The sequence below is a fragment of the Sciurus carolinensis genome, chromosome 1 (assembly GCF_902686445.1).
Source record: "Sciurus carolinensis chromosome 1, mSciCar1.2, whole genome shotgun sequence".
Lineage (NCBI taxonomy): Eukaryota > Metazoa > Chordata > Mammalia > Rodentia > Sciuridae > Sciurus > Sciurus carolinensis.
The window spans coordinates 16,872,066-16,894,348 of NC_062213.1; the positions used below are offsets into that span (position 1 = coordinate 16,872,066).

Genomic DNA, 22,283 nt, shown 5'->3' on the forward strand with positions numbered 1-22,283 from the left:
AGCCTAGCATTTGCCATTATATTATATCATATCCCATTAAGTTCCAAGTTTTCAGTTCTGCAAATATTTTAGTGAAATTGATACAGATGCACTAAAGTAGGTTGAAAATTGTAATCTTGAGCTTATATATATTACTATACTAATATCATGATATGATATTAAGAATATAATATAATATAATTATATTCTTTTTATTATTATATTTAAGTTTTTATAGGTATCCCACATCTGGGACAGTGGAACATAGTAGGTCAAAGTTTTAGTTTCTTTGATTTGTTTTCCATTTTTATCCACTTTAAACTTTGTTTCCTAGGATTCCCTAGGTATTTTCGAAGTTATGATAAATTGCACTTGAAAGGTTTTCTTGCTAAGGCTTCTGATTTGGCCTCTTCTGGGTGTATGTCCTTCATTTCTCTTTACTAAATCCTTGGTCCCAGTGGTGACAGTTACTGACTAGGAAGACTGGCATTCAGGCAAGAAGGAAAAGGAGCTGGCCAGGCAGGAAAGGGGAAGTAGGATGTGCTGCTCTTGGTGGGTGAGGTTTAACCACGTGACATGAAGTGGGGCGGCCAACACATGAGCGGAAGGTAAGCCAACAGCGACCAGAATACCAGTTTGACTGTATTGTTTTCCTTTTTGTGTCAATTGTGTATCCTGCACTTTCTCACCGTGCGCCCCCTGCCAGTGGATGCTCTGGGTAAGTCTCCATCCCAAATCTCTGGTGACTGGTCACGGCGTGGTCCTTGCTGTGGGCTTTCCGTGGTTGTTCAGACCCTATGCTAGTTGCCCAAGTTTTCCTGCCAGCTCAGAACAATCACTTGTGCCTACTTGATTGCCCATAACTTGAAGAAAATCGTGTGTGCGTGTGTCTTAATCATTTTCTTTCTTGGATGTTTGGCCGTTAATGGTGTTAGCACCACATCTTATACAGACTGTTGCATCTGCCTAGTTCAATATTAGACTCATGGAAAAAAGAAATACCAAGTGATCTAAACCCTCCTTTCCATAGGAGATCAGTGTGTTCATACATGCATACATATATGCACTTGGGTGTTTGTGTATGGATGTATCTAGCCCACAAACAAAATATCAAGAGCTGCACCAAAGAACTCCTCAAAATCATTACTAAATCAGATGTGATTAGACTCATCTTCAAAATACCTGCCTTTGTCCACCCAGGACCATACCACTCTTTTGAAAGCCAACAATTCATTTAAAAAAAAAAACCAGAAGTATTTCTTATTTCAGCAGAGTTTGTGAAATGTTTTGTTTCAAAGGTATCAGATCTTCAAATTCAATACTCACAATGATTCTCTTGACTGAATGTGACCCTCGCTGTGTGGGCGATCATGCTACTGAACTGCAAGCCGCTTTGGAGTCTCGTTGCTGTCCGTGTCTCAGGAAGGTCTGTCTGTGAGGTGTCCGTGTGGCTGTCTTGCCTGAGTGTGCCCAGCTGTTCTGGGAGCGTTTACTGGCAGCTCCCAAGAGGTGTTTGAATTGGATTGTGTTGTCCACAGTGAACCCAATCCACACGGTCTCCTCTGACAGCGGGGCAGGATGTCCCACTGTCCTAGGAGATGCAGTTTTGCCTCTGTGTCCCTTCCTGATGTTGGGCTAGTCGTCCCCCAACTTTAAAAAGGACAGTCCCGTCCAGTTCTCAATATTGTGATTATGAAGCTGCTCGAACAGTTTTAGTAAACCTCTGGAAGGAAGGTAAGACACAGCCACGTTTTTGCTTATCACAGTAAAATTCACAACAAAAGATTGATAATTTAACCATTTTTAAATTATGTGTTTCAGTGACCTTTAAATATTCACAGTGTCGTACAAACATCAACACATTCTAATTTCCCTAAAAGAACACCTCACGCCTGTCTGTTGCCCCTGTTACCCAACCCCAGCCCCTCAGACCACTCACCCGCTTTCCCCTGTCTCTGGATGCACCTCTTAGACATTTCACATACTTGGAATCATACAATATCTGGCCTTTTTGGGGAGCGGGGTACCATGGATTCAACCCAGGGGTACTTAACCACTGAGTTATATCCCCAGTCCTTTTTAATTTTTATTTTGAGACAGAGTCTCATAAGTTGCTTAGGGCATCACCGAGTTGCTGATGCTGGCCTCCAACTTGCCGTCCTCCTGCCTCAGCTTCCTGAGTTGCTGGGATTACAGGCGTGTGCCACCACACCCTGCTCACCATGGGGACTTTTGATTTTTGACTCTCAAGTTTTATGAGAAACCCTCTACTGAGTGCCTGGCATGAGTCAGTCCGTGGGGTAAACAGAACATTTTTATTTGTTTGAAAGGATGAAAGATAGGTTTGGAATGAGTGGAGAAACCACACGTCCTTCTGGCTTTTTAACCTCTGAAGACTCTGTTCTAAAATGAGACAAAGAGACATCTCTGCAGCCCCCTGTAGTCCTGTCTCTTGCTGGGACAGGTTCCAAGGGCAGAGCCACAGTTGGGGGACAGCAGCAGCAGTGAGTGGAAGACCTGGGGTAGCTGTGTGGTCCAAAGGTGTCGTAAGTTTTTAAGACAAATTTTAAATCAACTTTGAACCCAGAAATCTAGATTTTAACATGTTTCTTCATTGTGGTTGAAATGTTCTGGGCCTGGGGCTGGAACTCCTTGGTAGAAGACTTGCCCTGCAAGTGTCAGGCCTGGGTTCTGTCCCCGGTTCCACCAAAAACAAACAAATAAATTCTGGTTTAAAAACAGCAAAGGAAAAAAAAAAAACCTTAATTTTGATCAACATATATAAATTAAATATATTTGGAACTCTCCTTTGGGCTAATTAGAACTACATACTCGAAACCCCAGAAGCCCAGGTCCCTGGCTAGGGACCTCTGCAATGGAAGGAATTCACAGCTCTTCCTCTGCCTGGGAGGGATATTCCCTTGAGGAACCTGGTCTTCCTTAAACCAATTGCTTTAATCTGGTGCACGCAGTGCTGTGATGGATACAAGCTAAAGATGCTGCGTGGGCAGAGAGGAGGGACCCAGTGAGCCTTAGGTGGCATCTGGGCCATGAGCTGGATGACAGGGGTTCAAGTTGGAGGAGAACCAGGAGAGGCGCTCAGGCAGAGGGACAGGATGGCCCTGGTTGTAGCCATGTGGTCAGGAGCATCAGAAACTGGGGTGGGGGGCGGACCAGGTGCAGAGGGTGTGGGAGAGGCAGTGCGAGATACCCGGCAGCAGCCTTGAGGTAGGGTGGACCACAGGCAGAGAAGGACTCAGTGACCCCGAGGCTGCGCAGCCTCTGCCCCAGGAGGGTTCCATCACTGGACCTTGTTTCCGACCAGACCCCCAGACTAGCCTGCATTTCCCCCTGTAGCATCCACCTTTCCTGGGAAACAGCCGGGCAGTGTAGCGGTGGTTTGTGTGTCCCCAACCCCACGCAGCACATGCATGTGTCCATGTGAACACTTCTGTCTACCAAACCAGTGACACCACCCTGAGTGACCTGAAACCCGCAGTCAGTGGATCAGTCCTCCTGCCTCAGTGGTAAAAACCGAATGCGTCTAAGGCCCCTCCAGTCACCCCTCCTGTGATTTTTGCAGAGGGATGCTACTAGGGTCCCTGGGGATGTGTCCAACTGGTCCCTGGAGGAGGCAGAGGGGGAATTCGGGAGGAAAGTGCAGCCAGACTCCCCCTACCTGAGCCAGGCGTGGGGCAGGATGTTCCCTTTCAGATCTACTGTGACCACCAGGAAGCTGTCCCTGACCACAGTCAGTGGAGGCATTTGAATCTAACCCAGAGGGCCTGCCCTGGGCCCTCACCTTTCGCCTGGAGCTCGCATCCTCACGCAGGTGTTCTCTAGCTGTGTTTCCCCGCTGGGGTTCTAGGTAAGAACAAGCCAGGCAGTTCCACTAGAAGTGAGGTTGCGCGGTCTCTAACTTTGCATGGCTGGTCTCAGGTGGAGGGAGCCTCATGCTGACATGGCTCCTTCAGCGCCTTGCTGGTGACTCTGGGCTCAAAATGTCTCCGTGCACAATGACAGTGTTGTGAGGTGTCTTGCTCTGGTGTCCCTGTGGCCACGTTCAGAGCCAGGGGAGAGGTATCTGCTGTGTGGGGTCTGCAAAAATTGCAGTTTAAAGAACAGCTTGCTTGAAATGCTGATTCCTTCTGTAACGCGACTGGTCTCTCCCTGGGGGAGCACTGACAGCGCAGAGCAGGACTGGGTGGCAGGGTGGGGCTGGCTGCTGCCTCTCTTCAGGGTAGCCCATAAGCCCTGCAGGGCCTCACTGGGCTCACAGACTCCCATCTGGCGCCATTCTTCATGAACCTTCTTCTTGACTAATGCAAGAAGTGGGTCTGAAAGCAAGAAGCCTTCGCTCATTCAGAAAACATGGAGGAGGGGCCTCTGTGTTGGATTCTCTGAGCTGCTTCAGAGGCACATGAGGTCTCTGCCCCAGGATGGCAAAGGCATTTATGGCTGATGTCAGTGTCTCATCTGCATGGTGACATCACTTCTCTGACACCAGCTGGGTGTCCTACAACCAGTCCAGTTCTGATACCAACTGTCCAGAGTTAGACACACCCAAAAAGTCAGGTTCAGTCCCCCCTCACTTCAGGGTCCCCAGGTCCCCCCACTTTGGCTGACCCAACCACAAATTGAAACTTTCCGATAGGCCCCATCCCTAGCAAACTTGAAAATTCCCCAGAACAACCCACAGGACCCAGGAAACACTGTACTTAGGGTAATCAGTTATTTGGAAGAGCACAGACAAACATCCCAAGTGAACAGGGTGCACGGCGGGGCGGAGGTGGGCACAGAGCTCCTGTGCCCTCTCCAGGCAGCCCACCTACTACACTTCAGCACGCGCACCCGGAAGCTGCCTTGACCTTGTTGATGGAGAGGTTTTATGGCATCCGTATTGCATGGGTGTGGTGGGGAAATCATTGGCCACTGGGGTGGAACTCAGTCTCTGGGCCCTCTCTCCTCCCTGGAGGTGGGGTTGGGGCTGAAATTCCTTCTTTCTAATCCAGGGGTGGTTTTTCCTGGGAAGCGCCCCCATCCTGAGCTGTCTAGACCCCCGCTCCTCCCCTACAGAGGTACCTCATTAGCATAACAAAGACACTCCTGTCGTTCGGAAGCTCTGAGCGGTTTTGAAGCTCTGCAAGGAACTGGAGCAAAGAGCAAACCTGTTTTTTGAATTATCCTACAGCATTCTAACATCTTGCAGCCGACTGCGACATCAGTGGTGGTTTCATTGTGAAGAAGGTGCCGTGGGTGGTGTGCAGAGCGGAAGGACTGGGTTCCAGGAGGAGCCGGTGCCTAAGCAGGCTCTTGAAAACTGAGCTGGGAAGAGGAAGGGGTGGGTGGGAGGAGGAAGTGAGTATGAGGCACAGAGAACTCCAGAGCAGGAAGCTGGAGTTGTCTGCCCTTTGTGCTTCCATTCATTATTAATCAGGTTCAAGGTGCTTGGGATGCAGGGATGGGGATGCGTAGCCACACCCTCCTGGCATTCAGGGACCAGAGCGGGGTGGTGTAGAGAGGGTGGTGCTGCCTTTCCTCCCCATCACGAGAGTCCCAGCAACACCCCTGGAAAACACAGCAAGTTTAACCATAGTTTCAGGTGACACATGAGCCTTCAGAGTGAAGATCCAAAGCACAGAGGAAAATGTCTGCTGTGTGCTTAGCATTGATGATGTAGGGATGGCCTGCTGTCTCCACGTGATGGGAGAAAAGGGTCCGCACTAGTGGTCATAGACTGAGGGGGGACCCAGCAAGCCTGTCTGCTCAGGTTCTTCTTGGTCTCTTTGCTGTACTCCTTCTGTCACCAGAGGGGGTTTGAGGAAGTCCTGGAGAGGGGACTTCGACTCCAGGTTCACCATGGGGAAATGTTGTGGAAAAGAATTTCAAAACATGTCAGAGGAACAAGCAGAGATTGAATCAGGAAAGTGAAGGATCCCCACGTGGGTGGGTGGGGGAAACACAGGCCACCTTGAAGATTGGGATGCACTTTTGGGGTCTTTTAAAGGAAGCTCTGTGAGGGGTGGGCATGGGAAGATATTGGGGATGACGTCAATCTGGTATCACAGGGTGGGTTATGGTGGTCTGGAGGGTCTCAGGATCTTAAGGTTGATGTTGTCTCCATTATCTGATCAATAAAGAACATTTGGAATGTACCCTATGAGTTTCTTAAAATATCTTGTTTTGCTTACTCTATTCTAGAAATACATGTGTTAGCACATTACACAGGGCAGTTTCTGCTAAGTGAGTGAATTTACAGTGACATCAAGATTTATAGAGTTCTCAGAAATTTGGGAGTGACAGAACTGGGAAGGAAACTCGCCAATGGAGAAAAGGAATGAGAATCTGTAGCACGAGGCTTTCAGATTAAAGTTACAGTCTCCTTTTCCTTCTCTCTCCTCCTTTCTGCCTGTCTTCTATTTCTTCTATCTCACCTTCCTGCTAGGTGCAGGGCAGGACCACCCCAGAGTAAGGTTGTCATGAGTATTCTTTGTGGCCAGAAAGGCAGGGGACAGAAGGCAGGGGAAGGTTGGAATGATATTCTCAGGCTTTAGGACTTGCTTTTGGGGAAAAGGGCACTCGTTTCTATGAGCTTGGGAGAAAAGCATCCTACTTTCTATGATTGCATAAGGGTAGACAGGAGGGCAGAGGCTCTGGGGCTGGTTCTGAGCCACCCCGTGCCCTTCAGTTCAGAGCACTCACCTTGCCAAAGCACCATCCCTCTCTGAATCCCCAGCAGTGACTATCAACAGGCAGCTGCCTCTGGAGTTTGATGATTTCTTTGATGGAAGGTGGGGATGGGTGCTAATGGGAAGGATGCCGACCCAGACTGGAACCTGGGGTCATTAGGAAGAGCACGTTTTTCCCATGCCAAGGGGAGATTGAAGGGCTCCTGGAGTTTTGAGACCTTTCGCAGGCGCGAGGTGCTTCTTCCTTCAGGTTACACCATTAGGTGGAGGTGAATGTGGAGAGGAGAGTGGGGACCAGATCGTGGCTGTGTTCACCGCACTGAAGATTTGATGTTCGGATCTGGGATGGAGCCCTTGAAGCCTTCTTGGCTTCTCAATAATTGCACCATGATCGTGTGCATTTGGATTAGACTGGTGGTCTTACTGGAGACCCAGTTAGCAAGTGGTTGTTGTCCAGATAGGAGATGATGGTGACTGAGGCTCAGAGAACTTGGCCAAGAGAGACAGGGAGAGAAAGAAGTGGATTCTAGAGTGGTTTAGGAAACAGTAAAAGAAGGAAGAGTTGAAAGTAATGGCAGGTTCTGGATCTGACAACCAGGTGGGAGATGGTAGAGTGTTTTTTTAATTACAAGAGGAAGCATTTTGGTGATGTGAGACTTCTCTGCTTGAGACATTATGAGTGGTAAGCTGCAGTTGTTATGGGGTGTTTTCTGGTTATTCTTTTCTTTTGCTTTAATAAACAGCTGATTGCTTAGGGTCTTAGTCTGTTTTCTGTTGATATAACTAAACACCTGACATCAGGTAATTTATAAAGTAAAGATGTTTATTTGACACTTGGTTCTGGAGGCTGGGCCGTCCCAGAGCATGCTACTGGCAATTGGCGAGGGCCTTCTTGCTACATCATAACATGGTGGAGGATGTCACTTAGTGAGACTTACTAGCACAGTTCTCTCCTTTTCTAATGAAGCCGTAGGTGCCATCGTCAGGGCTCCATGCTCATGGCCTCATCTCATCCTGATTACCTCCCAAAGGCCCCACCTACACAGACCACGAACTTACAATTCGGGGATTATATTTCCAACACAGAACTCTGGGGACACATTCAACCCATAGCACCCAGGGAGCAGCCAAGAGTCCCGATGGTGAAACTTGTACCTTTAGTCAAAGAATCTTGGGGTCTTTTTGCATTTAATTACATCTCAAACAAAAGAAGATCTCAAGCAAAAAGTCCCTTTTCAAGTTCCCGCCCTGCCCTGCCTACTCTTGCCTGCGGGGGTGCCAGTGTTGGGACAGCTCCAGAGACGCAGTGGCGCTGCCCGCCCTTGCGGAGCGCTGGCCCTGTGCAGGTGCTCCCAATGCCTCGGGATGTCGACCAGGAGCTACCAGTGTTGACTTTTCATGGGGAAAGGGAAACCGAGGCACAGTAGGTCGACAGAGTAACCGAAAGTGATTGTCTGACAAAGGTTGAGGCTTCCAACAGGTAGTCTTATTTGTCAACTCTGTCTTTCTTTTGATTTTTGGTTGTTTTCTTTTAGGAATCCATCAGACCCTGGTGGAGGGTGTGATGGGTAGAGGTGAATCACCTGGGGATGATGCGGGCAGCCTCCTTTTGACAGGAAAAGGAAATTCTTATTCCCAATTCTGATCTCCAGTGTCACCTTGCCTGTCTATTCCAATATCCGTATCCCTTACTTCAGCATTTATATTTCGTATTTCAGCATTTATATCCCATATTTCACTGACTGTAGGTTGCTGTCAGTTGGTAGATGCCCCATTAGTCTCTGGACCACTAAAAAAGAAAAAGAAATGACTTCCCACTACACTATGACACACCACTGGTTTTAAGAACATTCTGACTTGTGAGGTCTGAACTGTGGAAGAGTGGGCACCTCGGCATGAAATGCAGCATTTGCAGGTGTGTTGCGGGCAGATTGAAGGCGCTCTGCAGGATTCTAATGGCTTTTCCCTCTGTCTGTCTCAGAAGAAGTAGCTTTGGCTGTTTTGCTAACTCCTGGCAGCAGGGTTGGCCCGGTGTATCGGTGCATCCCGAGAGGTGGATCTCCATTGGGAAGACCTCTCCTTGAAAGACCTGGGTGCCACCTTGGAGCGCGCTGTACGCGCTGCAGTGTGCGTGTGGGGCTGGGGAGCCGTAGAAACCGCTAATCAGTCATACCAGCCTGGCTTTTTATTTCCCCCTCACACACTGGGGATGGAGGCCAGCGGCTGTGTGCAGGACAAGTGCTCTACCACCACGCACCCCTGCCCAGCCCTAGAACAGCTTTTTGGTTGGGCTGTGACCAGGAAGCACATTGAGCTCCCGTTGTTGGTTTGGTTTCTAGCATTTGTGTTTGCTCCATGTGTTTACAAAGAACATGGGCTTCTGACTGAGAAGGGTCTGGGGCTGGATCCTAGCTACACCCTTACTAGCCGGGTGCTGGTAACTGTGGCCCTGTCAAAGTTTGTCTGCCCTAGCCTCAGTTTCCTCATCAAAAGAGGATATTCATTCCTGCTTTGAATGCTTGCACAAAGATTTAAGGAAATTAAAGGGTAAATGTTGGGAATTGATAGGAGATCTTCCCTTCATTCCAGAAAACTCTATAAATTATCCCAACTTAATTTAAAAATGCTTCTTCCTTCCACCCTAGGAGTGCTGCCCATTTGCATTGCTTTGCTCCAGAAATGTTTTCTGCAAAGAAAATGAGCATAGGATTTCCCCCTGGGGGGTAGAAAGGGGCTCCTGGCTGCTGTTCTGTGGATTCTGCAGTGTGACCAAGACCTGGAAACTGGCAGTGGAAAAACGTCACAAGACTGAGGCAGACTTAGATTTTGTAGAAAAGACCAAACACAATTCTTTGTCAGGAATTTTGTCTGGAAAGCCCATCGAAAGCATGTCAGCCCTCCCTTCTTTTTCTGGCAGCTGGTAGGTCCTGGAATTTGCTGGTTCTGAAGCCTTAGGCCATTTAAGGGCATACTGGTTGGAGCTGGAGAGCAGACTCTCCTTGGGTCATTCTATCGGTGCCTTGAGTACCTGCTGTCTTCCAGGCAAGGGTGCCAGTGAGGAGACATGGACTGGCAAAACCAGGCATGGTTTCTGCCCCTTTGTCCTATCAGTAGGGAAGATTGATGCAGAACAAATACCCAGGGAAATACAGAGGAAATTGGAACTGGGCATGCTTCAAAGGATGGGTATAAGGACCTTCTGAGAGCTAGTAAGAGAATCCCGATCAGGGGAGATGGGAGGGTGTCCCTGAAAGATGGAGAGTTAAGGTGAGCAGGTGGCAGGGAGGCGGGGAGGAGGGAGCGGGCATATGACGATGGGGCAGTGCTGGACCCTGGAGGAGAAAGGAGAGTGAGGCTGCAGGGAGGACAGCAGTGACGCGAGCGTGCCTGGCGGGCTGTGCTGACATGGGCTTTTCCTGAGAGTCATGGGAGCTAATGGTAGGAGTGGGGATATTTGCATTTTGGGGTTGCTTTGGGAGCGCTTGTCCAAGTGCGATTGGGGTGGTGCGCTCGGAGCCATCACAGACATCTGGGGAGAGCATGGCAGACCCGTGAGGAGAGGGTGGAGCCAAGCCCATGGGAGCAAGAATGGCCAGGACCTGTGCTGAGGAGGCAGAATGGTTCTCCTGACCGAGCTGGTGGGAGGGAAGTGGGTGAGCTTCTGCCAGCGCCATATCCTCAGGTTCCCCGTCTGTAGATTCAGCAAACGTGGATCAACAATATTGAAAAAAATTGCCTCTGTACTGAACATCACAGACTTTATTCTTGTCATTGTTGCCTAACAATATAGTAGAACAACTATTTGTTTAGCGTTTTTATTGTAATAAGAAGTACAGGTAACCTAGAGATGATTTAGAGTGTATGGTGGTGGCCGGGCGTGGGCCTGTTGTCCGGCTATTCATGAGGCTGAAGCAGCAGGATCACTTGAGCCCAGAGGTCAAGACCAGCTTGGGAAATAAAACAAGAGTTTGTTTCCCCCAATAAATAAAGTACATGGGAGGTTGCGTGTAGATTATATGCAGATTGGCCATTTTATGCTAGGGACTTGGGCAACCAAAGATTTGGTATCCTCAAGAGTCTTGGGACCAATTCCCCAGGAATATCAAGGGAGGACCGTATTATAGCAGTACCAGTACAGCTTGGAATTTATGGACCTCAACAATTACTGTATTTTTACTATATCCAATGAAATAATTTCCTCCATTTTTTTATAAATATAATTATATGTTGTATTACTGAATTTAAGAAATAATTATTGTGTTTTTAGGTTATGATATATCCTAAATGGAATTGCTCTCACTATAACCATAATTAGAGCAATCTTTACAAGATTATACTTATTTTAGAATGTTACAATTTGAAAGTCCTTTAATTATAACATAATACATATTTAAAATTGCTGCTATAATCATAGAATAATTTAAACTTTGAACATACTCTTTGTTTTCCTATGCAGATACATTTTTAAAAGTCTAATATTAATGGCAAGTGGATGGGTACCTTCTAACCTGTAAAAGGAAGGAAAGATAGAAAGTTCGCAATTTCTTATAATTGTAGTCTGTTATTTTAAAAAATTTGCTTCCGCAATCAAAGCCTCTCCAAGCAGATTCGGTTAAACATCATGGGCTTTAATCATCTGTCTCCCAGGCCCCTCCACGCCTCTCCACCAAAGTTAAGCATGTTCTGACCTGGGTCTGCAGACCTTCATGTTCTGATATTAGAATAGCATAGAGGAGGCTGGGAGAGGGCTGGGGTGTAGCTGGGTGGTAGAGCATTTGTCTGGCATGCACAAAGCCCTGGGTTCTGTTGCTGGCACCACACACACGTGCACAAAGAGATGGAGACTTAAAGACAGCCTCTAGACCAGTGCTGAGCCTCGTGGCCTCACCCAGGGAGGCCTGATGGGCCAGGCTGTTTTCACAGGTGCTTACAGTGTCCCAGAGCTGTGCCTCCAGCAGGCTCGTATGCGGATTCAGTTGCACAAGCCAGCTTTTGAAAACGGAAGAGAAAACCCAAGTTTATCCCAAGTTTATCATAACACCGGTGGTGCCCCAACCTTCCCTCTGTGCGCCCGTGGCCATAGCCGGTGGATGTCCATGTTTGGAAGTGCTTCACCCCTGGCAAATCCCTGGAGAGGGTGGGAGGTGAGAGAACGGATTTCCTGTCCAGTGAAAACGTGAAAGCAGTGGCTCAGGTGGCCAGGTTAATGTAGAGGCATGGCCCCCTGCATCTTTGAGGAAGAAATTAAAGAAATAGTAGGGGATTATCCTGCGGGTAGAGGGTGAGTGGGCCACCCTGGAAATAGGGTGAAACTTTTTTTTTTTTTTTGGTCCTGGAATTGAACCTGGGAGTGCTTAACCACTGAGCCACGTTCTTGCCCTTTTAAATCTGTATTTGAGACAGGGTCTTGTGAAGTTGCTAGGGCCTTGCTGAGTTACTGAGACTGGCTTTGAACTCGGCTTCTCCAGCCTCAGCCTTCCGAGCCTCAGGGATTACAGGTGCACGCTCCTGGCTGTAATGAAACGTCTTAAGTAGCAAATCTCCTTTTCTTTTTCTTTCTTTCTTTTTTTTTTTTTTTTTTTTTTTTCTTTTCTCAATGCTGGGGATTGAATCCAGGGTTTCACACATGCTAGGTAAGACTCCCCACTGAGCTACATCCCCTACCCCTTCCAAACTTCTTATATAATGTAATTTGAATAAAGTCCCTCTCTGGCTTTAGATACTATGTATTGTACACATCCTATGTTTGTACACACTTGAACTCATGAACTATATATACACGTATACAGTTGTGCATACTGAATTTACTGGCCATCTAAGGCTTTTTTTAAGAGCGATCTTAAACTACATCTACCTACATCTTCTGATTACATGCTAACTTAGAACTTATTCCCTGCATGAAGAGTGACTTTTCTTACTAAAATATGACTTTGTCTATTGAAACTTAGAAAATGTCCCAACTGCCTCTTACTCCAAATTAAGCTTTCTCCTCAGTGCATGAGAGAAAATGCAGAATATAGTCCTACACCCAGGGTAGTTTTCCCAGACCTTATGTTTCTTCATTCAGAAAAAAATGGTGCCTTCCATTTAATGTTTTCTGTGTTGTTCTTAAGGGGGTTGATGGCTGCTTCCTACAGGTGGTGGGCAAGAAAGGGCTTCAGGCCTTGGGGCTCAGCTGTGGGGCCCTGTCCGGGCTCTGTACCTTTCTCTCAGAGTTCCACGACTTCTCAGGGTTTGACCTCCACAGAAACATGAGCAGGTTGACTTGGATGACTTCTAAGGTCTCTTAGACATTCTGCAGATATTCTGTGTTTAAAACTGTTAGACACATTTATTCATTGAGCACTTGCTGTATACACACACAGCATGGTCCAGGGAGCTTTTCAGGGAAAGGCCAAAATCCCACCTTGAAGGACATGAGGAATCTCTGGTACATAAGGAGGTCCTTGCATGGGAATCCCAGCTCACGGACTGTTCTCTCATGTGCCACCTTGTACCCACCTACAGATCAGATTCCCTTAGACAGTTCCTCTTTGCCCGTGGTTACCTTCTAGTTTAGCAAACTTCTGCAGAAGGCCAAGTGTTCTTGGTCTTAGGTCACAGTCTGTCACAGTAATCCACTCTACCATGGTAGCCAGAGCAGGCATATACAACATGTAAATGAATGGATACTCTGTGTTCTGATAAAACTTTCTTTGCATAGTTACCTGTTCAGGTTCTGGAGTTGCTTATAAGGTTAACACCCCATCAGATACCCTAGAAGTGTTTGCCTCTGCCTAACTAGGGTCTGTGGATGTGGCCAAATAAGAAAAGATCCTGGCCAGACTCAGTGTAGACTCCACCTTCAGAGACCTGACAGAAGGTCTTTTCATTACTGGACTTGTACTCTACTAGGGAGTTAAACTAACTGCTAAGGACTCCTGGGCCCCAGAGCCAGGAGAGCTGATGCTTACCAGCTGTGTATTCAGGGGCAGAAACTTCTGCCCAAACAAAGACTCTTCGATTGATGTTGACCCAACAAAGCTAGCATGTGTCCATTTTGGGAGACATCTGCAGACCCTCGCCTTGTTCATCCATCTCTAGCCTCTTTAGGATGTTCCCAAAGGAAAGAAACCTGTGTGGCTGAGTCCCAGGCTTTTGTTGGCAGAAGGCTTTGTGGGGTTGCACCAGGCAAGGCAGGTCATGAAGAGTCACGCCAGGAGATTCTCCTTGTCATGAATAAAACAGATATATGTACTCCTCCAGAGTTGAAAATAGGAAATAAATGGTCTTAGAAAAACAGCCACCTTAAATCTTTCTAGGGTATAAATAATTTTATTTTTTTTAAGTTCTGGAAAAACTGTGGTCTGGACTCTAGCAAGGACCCCAGGGAGGAGGGGTTGTCACTACAGGAGCTGTGTTTCAGCAAGCCACGCTTGGGGCTTTGTTTTGTTTGCAGGGAGAGGTGACATCCAGCCTCAGTTGGACAGTGCCCTCCAAGATGTCAACGATAAATATCTCTTGTTGGAGGAAACAGAAAAGCAGGCAGTTCGCAAGGCTTTGATTGAAGAACGCGGTCGATTCTGCACTTTCATCTCTATGCTGCGGCCAGTAATCGTAAGTTGGTGGAAAGCTCTAGAAGACTTGGGCTGCCAGTGTGCAGAGGGCTTCCTTCTTTATTTATGTTTACACTGAGAACTTGCTGCATACCACGACCTGTGATGGAATCACATCCATGGTCCAGTGACTTTCTGCAGGTGCTGGAGCTGAGGGCTGCCTGGCCATGCCTTGACCACAGTTCTTAAGCACCAGATTTTCCACTGTACTTTTTCACCCCTAAGTCAAGAAGGCCCAGCAGAGTGGTTCTCAAAGTGGAGTCCCCAGTCCAGCAGCGTCACATGGGAATTGGTTAGAAATGGAAATTCTTGAGCCAACTAGACCTACTGAATCCAAAACTCAGGGGAGGGGGACCCAGCCATCTATGTTAAACAAGCCTGCCAGGTGGCTTTTGAGACCTACTAGCCAAGCCAGAAATTAGGAGTGGCCATGAGATTGATAAAGGAAGAACCTCAATAATTGTTCAGACTTCCTTTTTTAAGGAATCGTTCTCACACCATAACCGAGAACCTCTGCAGCTGGCATCCTAGAAGCCGGGAAGAAGGGCCCAGCTCTCTCCCTCAGACCTAGCAGAGTGCCTGGGTGGGAGTCGTTCCCCTGAGCGTAGATCCTTTCCTTGGCTCTTTCTCACCGGCTCCCAGGTCTGAACTGGGCACTTTGGGAAAGTGAACGGAACATTTCCATCTTCTGTTCCCACCTTACTTGCCATTTATTAAGATGGTGGGAAAAAACAAGAAAGGGGGATGGTCAATTGAAGTCTGTGTTGTCACAAAGGTCTGGAACCAGATGTCCCCAAATCATGTCAGTCATTGAAGCCAAGCAGCATGAGCTAGAGGACAGGGCTGTCCCTCAAGGTCCTGTGGGCACTGTGAGGAGGCCCTGTGTTCATGCCCCACTGTCTCCAGCACATAGATCGCTCCACATGATGGTGGATTCCTATTTCCTTTCTCCTTCCCAAAAGAAAGGGTTTGTATTGACATTCCTCCACGATCTCCCAGGCCCATGGTGCCATTCCTGAAAGACCTGAGGGTTTTAAAGTGACCCTAATAAAAGCATTTGGAATAAGATGAAGTGACTCACTCGTGATAATAATGGGGTGTGAATTCCTGTCCTTCAGGAGGAAGAGATCTCCATGCTGGGGGAAATCACCCACCTTCAGACCATCTCGGAAGATCTAAAGAGCCTGACCATGGACCCTCACAAACTGCCCTCCTCAAGTGAACAGGTAGGAGCTGTGGTCAGGCCTTCGGGGGGACAAGCCAGAGGGGAGAGTTCCAGGCTCTGGGTGTCCTTTGAGGCCTTCAGAGGTGTATCTGTATTTCTCCATGTCCCTGGTGTCATTCTCATGGCGATCATCAGCCGGGTCCCATGCTGCACCTGTCCTGTGTGTCGGACACTGGTCCAGGCTCTCTGCGTAGACTTCCTCAGCTCACTGTCACTATTATGTGCATTTTAGGAAGAAGGACACTGAGGCAGTGAGAGGCGACGTCACTGGACCAGGTTCACCTAGCTAGTAGGTGGTGGAACTGGGATTCGAACCAAGAGGTCCAGTACCAGAGCCCGTGTGGCCCCATGGTTTGCCTGCCCTCTGGGAGTCAGCTCTCAGACGTGGCAGTGGTGTGATGTGGTCCTCAGGGCTCATTGGCCTCCATTTCTCCCACTCTCAGTAATGCCTGGGGATCTCTCTGGCCTTAGGAAAAGGTGACAGTGTTTCTGCTTTATGCATTTGGTGCATGTGACATTGACCCTGTGTCAAGTGGGAAGAGACGTATTTGGGGAACAGTTGATGACGTGCATGCCAATGTTAGCCCTTTGTGTACAGTTCTTATCGCCTCCTCAGAGTCAACTCAGATCAGCGTGGAGGTTTGCGTGTTCTGTTCTCTGAAATGGCGTGTTAGACCAGACAGAGCTGTTCTCCCCCATGATAGACGTTCGTAGAGCGCCTCTCGTGTGCATGAGAGGTGGACCTCTCACTCAAGTGGCACTTTGTCAAGCAGTGGAGACAGGCACAGAGATAATTGTGGAGGAATTGGTTTACTCTCCATTCTGTCGGGTTTTAAAGTTCCATATTCTGGTCAAATAGGGCACAAGTGACCGCTGCTGAGTGTCGAGTGGTTAAGAGGCAAGGTCAGCCAGCCTGGAAACCATTATTGTCTTCAGGGTGCCGCAAGGTGAAAAGCCTGCCGGCCTAGTCTGAGGCAGAAATAGTGCTTGAGAATCGTTCTTGGTCACTGTAATTCTCTCTCTCTCTCTCTCTCTCTCTCTCTCTTTTGACTGATATTTCAGGGTTTTCCTTTTCTCTCCACATCTCCCATTAATTATAGTTTAGCTCGTCTCAGAAAAAGCATTGTGACATTGATGGACAGGGAACGTGGCTCTTCAATTAAAACAGCTGAACATTTCCTTTAATCTCCAGCCACCGGGAGGGCAGCATTCCGACGTTCTGGTGGCTGTTGAGACATGATAGATGGTATTTCCCTTCTTGGCACCTTGCTTACCCAGATGACTCTGTCCCCTCAGGTGATTTTGGACTTGAAAGGTTCTGACTACAGCTGGTCCTATCAGACGCCCCCCTCTTCGCCCAGCACCACCATGTCCAGGAAGTCAAGTGTCTGCAGGTAAGTCAAGCCAGGGTCTGCGCTTGCTCAGGGACAAGTCATTTTTCCTTATGCTGATAAAAGCCATAGAGCCGGTCTTTATGAGAATGACTGATTTTAAACAGGAAATGTTACGAATGGCCTTGCTGTTGGTCTCACTCTCTGGGTTCTAGATTAATTTTGAATTGGAAAGAAAACCCCATTGGCCCTTACACTGGCTGTTCCAGCCTGTCCTCCCTCAGCTAGAGGTTGCGGAATTTTCCTATTTTATGACACTACTTTAAAAAAAAAAAAAAAAGAAATATATATATATATATAAATATATATATATATATTGTAGATGGACACAATACCTTTATTTTATTGATTTATTTTTACGTGGTGCTGAGACTCAAACCCAGTGCCTCATCATGTTCTGGGCAAGTGCTCTACCACTGAGCCACAACCCAGCCCCTGTGACGCTACTTTTGATATTCCTGTTTAGCAGAGTGAAAATGAGAAGGACTAAAGAAGGGTGAACCGAGGTCGAGTCTCATCCAGGCTGATCTCACTGTTGCCAGAAAAAATTAAGCACCCGACAATGGTGTATGCCCTCATGTGACCTCAGATTTTTATCTCAGGGTTTCATAAAATAAAAGGCAGTTCTGTCAACTGCCACGAGCACCACTGCTCTGCTAACGGGCACCATTATGTATGGAAGCAGAGTCCCCTGGAAGCATTCCGCCATCTGTAGGACTCTTCTCTAGCGCTGTTGTTAGGTGGCCATGCTTGGCTTGCCGACTGGGAAAGTCGATTCTCCACCTGAGGGAGGGAAACATCATCAGGCATCATGTGTCTTTCATGGTAGGCTATACCTGCTGCCAGTCATTTTATTTGACTTGTCAGAGCCAAATGACCGTCCACTTGTAACATAGCATTGAGAGGAAGGAGCAGATCTGGAAATGGAAACGTCTCTGTGTATCCTGGCCTGTGTTTCATTTCACACTGAAGCTTGTATGGTGTGCACTTAGCAGACAGTCAGGTCAAGAGGCCACATCCTGATGTTCAGCCCTGAAAGATGTTGGCTGGTCTCCTGTCATCTTTCATGAGCTCTGTGTGTGTGTGTGTGTGTGTGTGTGTGTGTGTGTGTGTGTGAGTGTGTGTGTGTGTGTGAGAGAGAGAGAGAGAGAGAGAGAGAGAGAGAGAGAGAGAGAGAGAGAAACATTCATTTTTTGCAAAGGCCAAGGAAAATGTTTCTCATTAGTGTAAAATGAAGTCACATGGTATCTTCTTTCTTAAGTCTTAGTTTGTGTAGAAAATCAGCTTGCACCGACAGGCACTTGCAGGAGAGGAGTGGCCATGAGCTTTACTGTCAGTCCCCAGACGCCCTCTTCTGGCTGGTTGTGGGGAAAGGCAGGCCTCATGGTGTCACCCAGCAGCAGCAGTCCCCATGTCGGTGGGTCTCAGCATTCATACCAGCAAATCCCAGGGCAGGACAGGTGCCTGGTGCCCGAGGCCTCATTAGCTGCCAGCGTGTGCAGAACAGGCTCTCTTGTGGGTTTGGGAGCAGGAACCACAGACTTCTGATGGTGGGCTGCCTTGTTTATTTTGACCCTCAGCTCGTTCAGGTGTCAGCTGTGCTCATTTGGGCCGTGGGACTCTTGGCTTTCTGTTGTTCATAACCAGAGTTAGGATACACGCAGAGTGTGTGTCGCTTTTCTTAGGACTGGAAATGGAATGCAGGCAGAACACCCAGAGGGTGTGTGCCCTTGTCCCGCTGTGGTGTCCTGTTACCATCTCAGAAGCAAACAACTCAGCATCGTTTGCCTTTCATCCCCGAAAGCCACCTGGCTCTTGCCGGTGTGCTGTTACACCGGCCCACAGACATTTTAGCAGAGGAGCACCTGGGATCATGGTGAAGCTATTAATTGAAGCACCAGCTTTGTTAATAAAATATGAAACACACGTACGCAGACATGCAGCGTTGGTTTGCTGATGAGCACATCCTAGGTCACCTAGGGCAAGATCGCCATAGGAGTCCCTCGGCAGTGGCTGGCTGTGTTGACCTTGGTTGTCTGGACCTAGACAGTGCATCCAAGGACATTCAACCAGGTCACACTGAAGCTTGAGTGGGTTTTGCTCCGGGGCTGTGGATTTTTCAAGCAGGTGAACAGATGAGATTAGCCCCAAGCCTTTTCATGCTGTGGACATCAGTTACCCTCAACTTGGTAGTAGGTGACAGCAGAGTTGGGCCCTGTTGACCTTTTCCAGTCGCAGGCTTTGCTGTACCAATGGAGCACTGCACTGTCAGAACCGAGTCCCGCCCCCCTTGCTCACTGAAAACCGTTTCCTTTACCCGCTGAGTGAGTTGGTGCCAGATGTTAATGGCCACGTGTTGCAGGTTTGTGTGGCTTCTCTGGGGCCGGGAGCCGAATGCCCTAGGTGGCTGCAGCCGCCTGCCTCACGGTTCCTGTCCTTCCTCTCCCGCGCCCCTCCCTCCGCCCCCTCGCTGCCACCCTCTGCTTGCCCCCACAGCAGCCTGAACAGTGTCAACAGCAGCGACTCGCGGTCCAGCGGCTCCCACTCCCACTCTCCCAGCTCGCACTACCGCTACCGCGGCTCCAGCCTGGCCCAGCAGGCGCCCGTGCGGCTGTCGAGCGTGTCCTCCCACGACTCGGGATTCGTCTCCCAGGACGCCTTCCAGTCCAAGTCGCCCTCCCCCATGCCGCCAGAGACCACCAACCAGGTAAGGGTGCCCTCGGTCCACGCTGCCCGCCGTCAGCGGCTAGAACCCCAGGAAGCCCTCGGCGTGGGCGGAATCCTGTCTGTGGCCTTGGGATCCCTTTGTCTTCGTCCCCACCTTCCAAGGTGTCAGGTGGGAAGCCTGCCTCCTTGGTGGTGGGGACTGAGTGGCCACCTGATTTGGGGAGCTCTACATGGAAGCAGACTGCCTGAAAGGTGCTCGGCGGTGCTCTGCGTCCCTGGAAGGTCCCCGCCTAGTGTGATGCTGTCGTTGATGGGCACTGGTGTAGTGGGGACACCTCCTCCACCCCATCTCAGGTTCCCCCCGAGCGACTGGTCCTGCCGGTGCAGTTCCCTCTGTGGGCTGGTGTCATGAGGGAGTGGACAGAGGTCCTCATCTCAGTGCCCTCTGAGGGCTGGTGTCATGAGGGGGTGGACAGAGGTCCTCATCTCAGGTGCCCTCTGTGGGCTGGTGACATGAGTGGACAGAGGTTCTCATCTCAGGCTCCCTCTGAGGGCTGGTGTCATGAGGGAGTGGACAGAGGTTCTCATCTCAGGCTCCCTCTGTGGGCTGGTGTCATGAGGGGGTGGACAGAGGTCCTCATCTCAGGCTCCCTCTGAGGGCTGGTGTCCTGAGTGGACAGAGGTCCTCATCTCAGGCTCCCTCTGAGGGCTGGTGTCATGAGTGGACAGAGGTCCTCATCTCAGGCTCCCTCTGTGGGCTGGTGACATGAGGGAGTGGACAGAGGTCCTCATCTCAGGTGCCCTCTGTGGGCTGGTGTCATGAGTGGACAGAGGTCCTCATCTCAGGTTCCTCTGTGGGCTGGTGTCCTGAGTGGACAGAGGTTCTCATCTCAGGCTCCCTCTGAGGGCTGGTGTCATGAGGGGGTGGACAGAGGTCCTCATCTCAGGTTCCCTCTGAGGACTGGTGTCATGAAGGAGTGGACAGAGGTCCTCATCTCAGGTTCCCTCTGAGGACTGGTGTCATGAAGGAGTGGACAGAGGTCCTCATCTCAGGCTCCCTCTGAGGGCTGGTGTCATGAGGGAGTGGACAGAGGTCCTCATCTCAGGTTCCCTCTGTGGGCTGGTGTCATGAGGGGGTGGACAGAGGTCCTCATCTCAGGCTCCCTCTGAGGACTGGTGTCATGAAGGAGTGGACAGAGGTCCTCATCTCAGGTTCCCTCTGTGGGCTGGTGTCATGAGGGAGTGGACAGAGGTCCTCATCTCAGGTTCCCTCTGTGGGCTGGTGTCCTGAGTGGACAGAGGTCCTCATCTCAGGCTCCCTCTGAGGGCTGGTGACATGAGGGAGTGGACAGAGGTCCCCATCTCAGGCTCCCTCTGAGGGCTGGTGACATGAGGGAGTGGACAGAGGTCCTCATCTCAGGCTCCCTCTGAGGGCTGGTGTCATGAGGGGGTGGACAGAGGTCCTCATCTCAGGCTCCCTCTGAGGGCTGGTGTCATGAGGGGGTGGACAGAGGTCCTCATCTCAGGCTCCCTCTGTGGGCTGGTGACATGAGGGAGTGGACAGAGGTCCTCATCTCAGGTGCCCTCTGTGGGCTGGTGTCATGAGTGGACAGAGGTCCTCATCTCAGGTTCACTCTGTGGGCTGGTGTCATGAGTGGACAGAGGTCCTTATCTCAGGTCCCTCTGAGGGCTGGTGTCCTGAGTGGACAGAGCCCCCAGCTGGCATGTTAGCACTTCGATCCCGGGAGAAGGGGGGCCAGGGGCCTCTTCCTTCATGGTGGGTCTGATGGGTCCTGCTGCACAAGCGGGACAAGGCGTCAGGCGCTCCTAGTGAGCATCGTGTGAGTGTGAGTGTGAGTGTGTGTGTGTGTGTGTGTGTGTCCGTCCGTCCGTCCTTCACTGCCTCTCCTGCAGTGCCCTGTGCCGCCCCTGGCTTAACACTTGGTAAGCAGTGCAGTTCACAGAACGCTGGGAAAGGTGCTGTGCTGTCACCCGGCGTGCCCCGTGGCACCTGGCGGCGTGCCAGGTTGCTCATCTGACGCTGGCGAGCCCAGAGCCTCACAGCTCAGACCCCTTAGCCCGTTTCAGCATCCCAGGGGCCTGTGGCCGCTCCCTCTTCCTGTGTAAATGCTCGGTTTCCCACGGAGACGCTCAGAGGCACGTGCAGGGCTCTCGTTTTAATGTGCTTGTCCCAGCGGTGCTTTGGCCGGTCCCCCGCCTGCTTCACTAAACCGTGCCTGCTCGCTCACGCAGAGCGAGTGGCCGGGAGCATGGCTCCCTTAAGGCTCTTCTAACTCGCAGCATAATCGTGTGTTGTTTGTTTTTCATGGACTAAAAATTAACATGGCCCTAGGCGCTGACTCCCCTTCCTGAAAAAGAAAAGGCCGGGCTTCAGCCTCCTGTCCAGGACCTCCAGTGGATGGGGCAGTGTGCCCCCTCCAGCAGTGTTGGGGGAAGCTGGAGGTGGCGAGTTGGGACTTCCGTTTGTTTTAGTAAGCGTGGGGGTGCTGCCAGATTTAACAGAGAATGCGATTTTTCCAAAGTGGCTTCGCGGCTGCTTGTAATTATCAGGCACAATATTAAGGACATTGTACCGGTCACATTGGCCAGAGGGTGCGACCCATAGGAAAGGCTGTCATATCTCTTTTAATTAGGGTGAGAGGTGAGGGACATGCATATACAGGGAGCAGGACCCCCACCTCGCCACTCAGCACAAGGTCCACGTGAGGTCCACATA

At 49.7% G+C, this 22,283-nt stretch overlaps 1 protein-coding gene across 13 annotated transcripts in view; it reads left to right on the forward strand.

The window, feature by feature from the left end:
• The window catches only part of Mtss1 (MTSS I-BAR domain containing 1), a 153,901-nt gene that overhangs the window by 124,758 nt on the left and 6,860 nt on the right, over positions 1 to 22,283 (forward strand). For 4 of the 13 annotated variants that reach the window (XM_047522184.1, XM_047522238.1, XM_047522149.1 and 1 more), the window contains exons 7-11: positions 686 to 697; positions 14,107 to 14,264; positions 15,382 to 15,489; positions 16,785 to 16,882; positions 19,376 to 19,586. In XM_047522184.1, coding sequence (XP_047378140.1) covers positions 686 to 697; positions 14,107 to 14,264; positions 15,382 to 15,489; positions 16,785 to 16,882; positions 19,376 to 19,586 — 587 coding nt within the window. The remainder of the gene's footprint in view (positions 1 to 685; positions 698 to 14,106; positions 14,265 to 15,381; positions 15,490 to 16,784; positions 16,883 to 19,375; positions 19,587 to 22,283) is intronic. The other 9 variants (XM_047522245.1, XM_047522201.1, XM_047522219.1 and 6 more) reach the window with 3 other exon arrangements.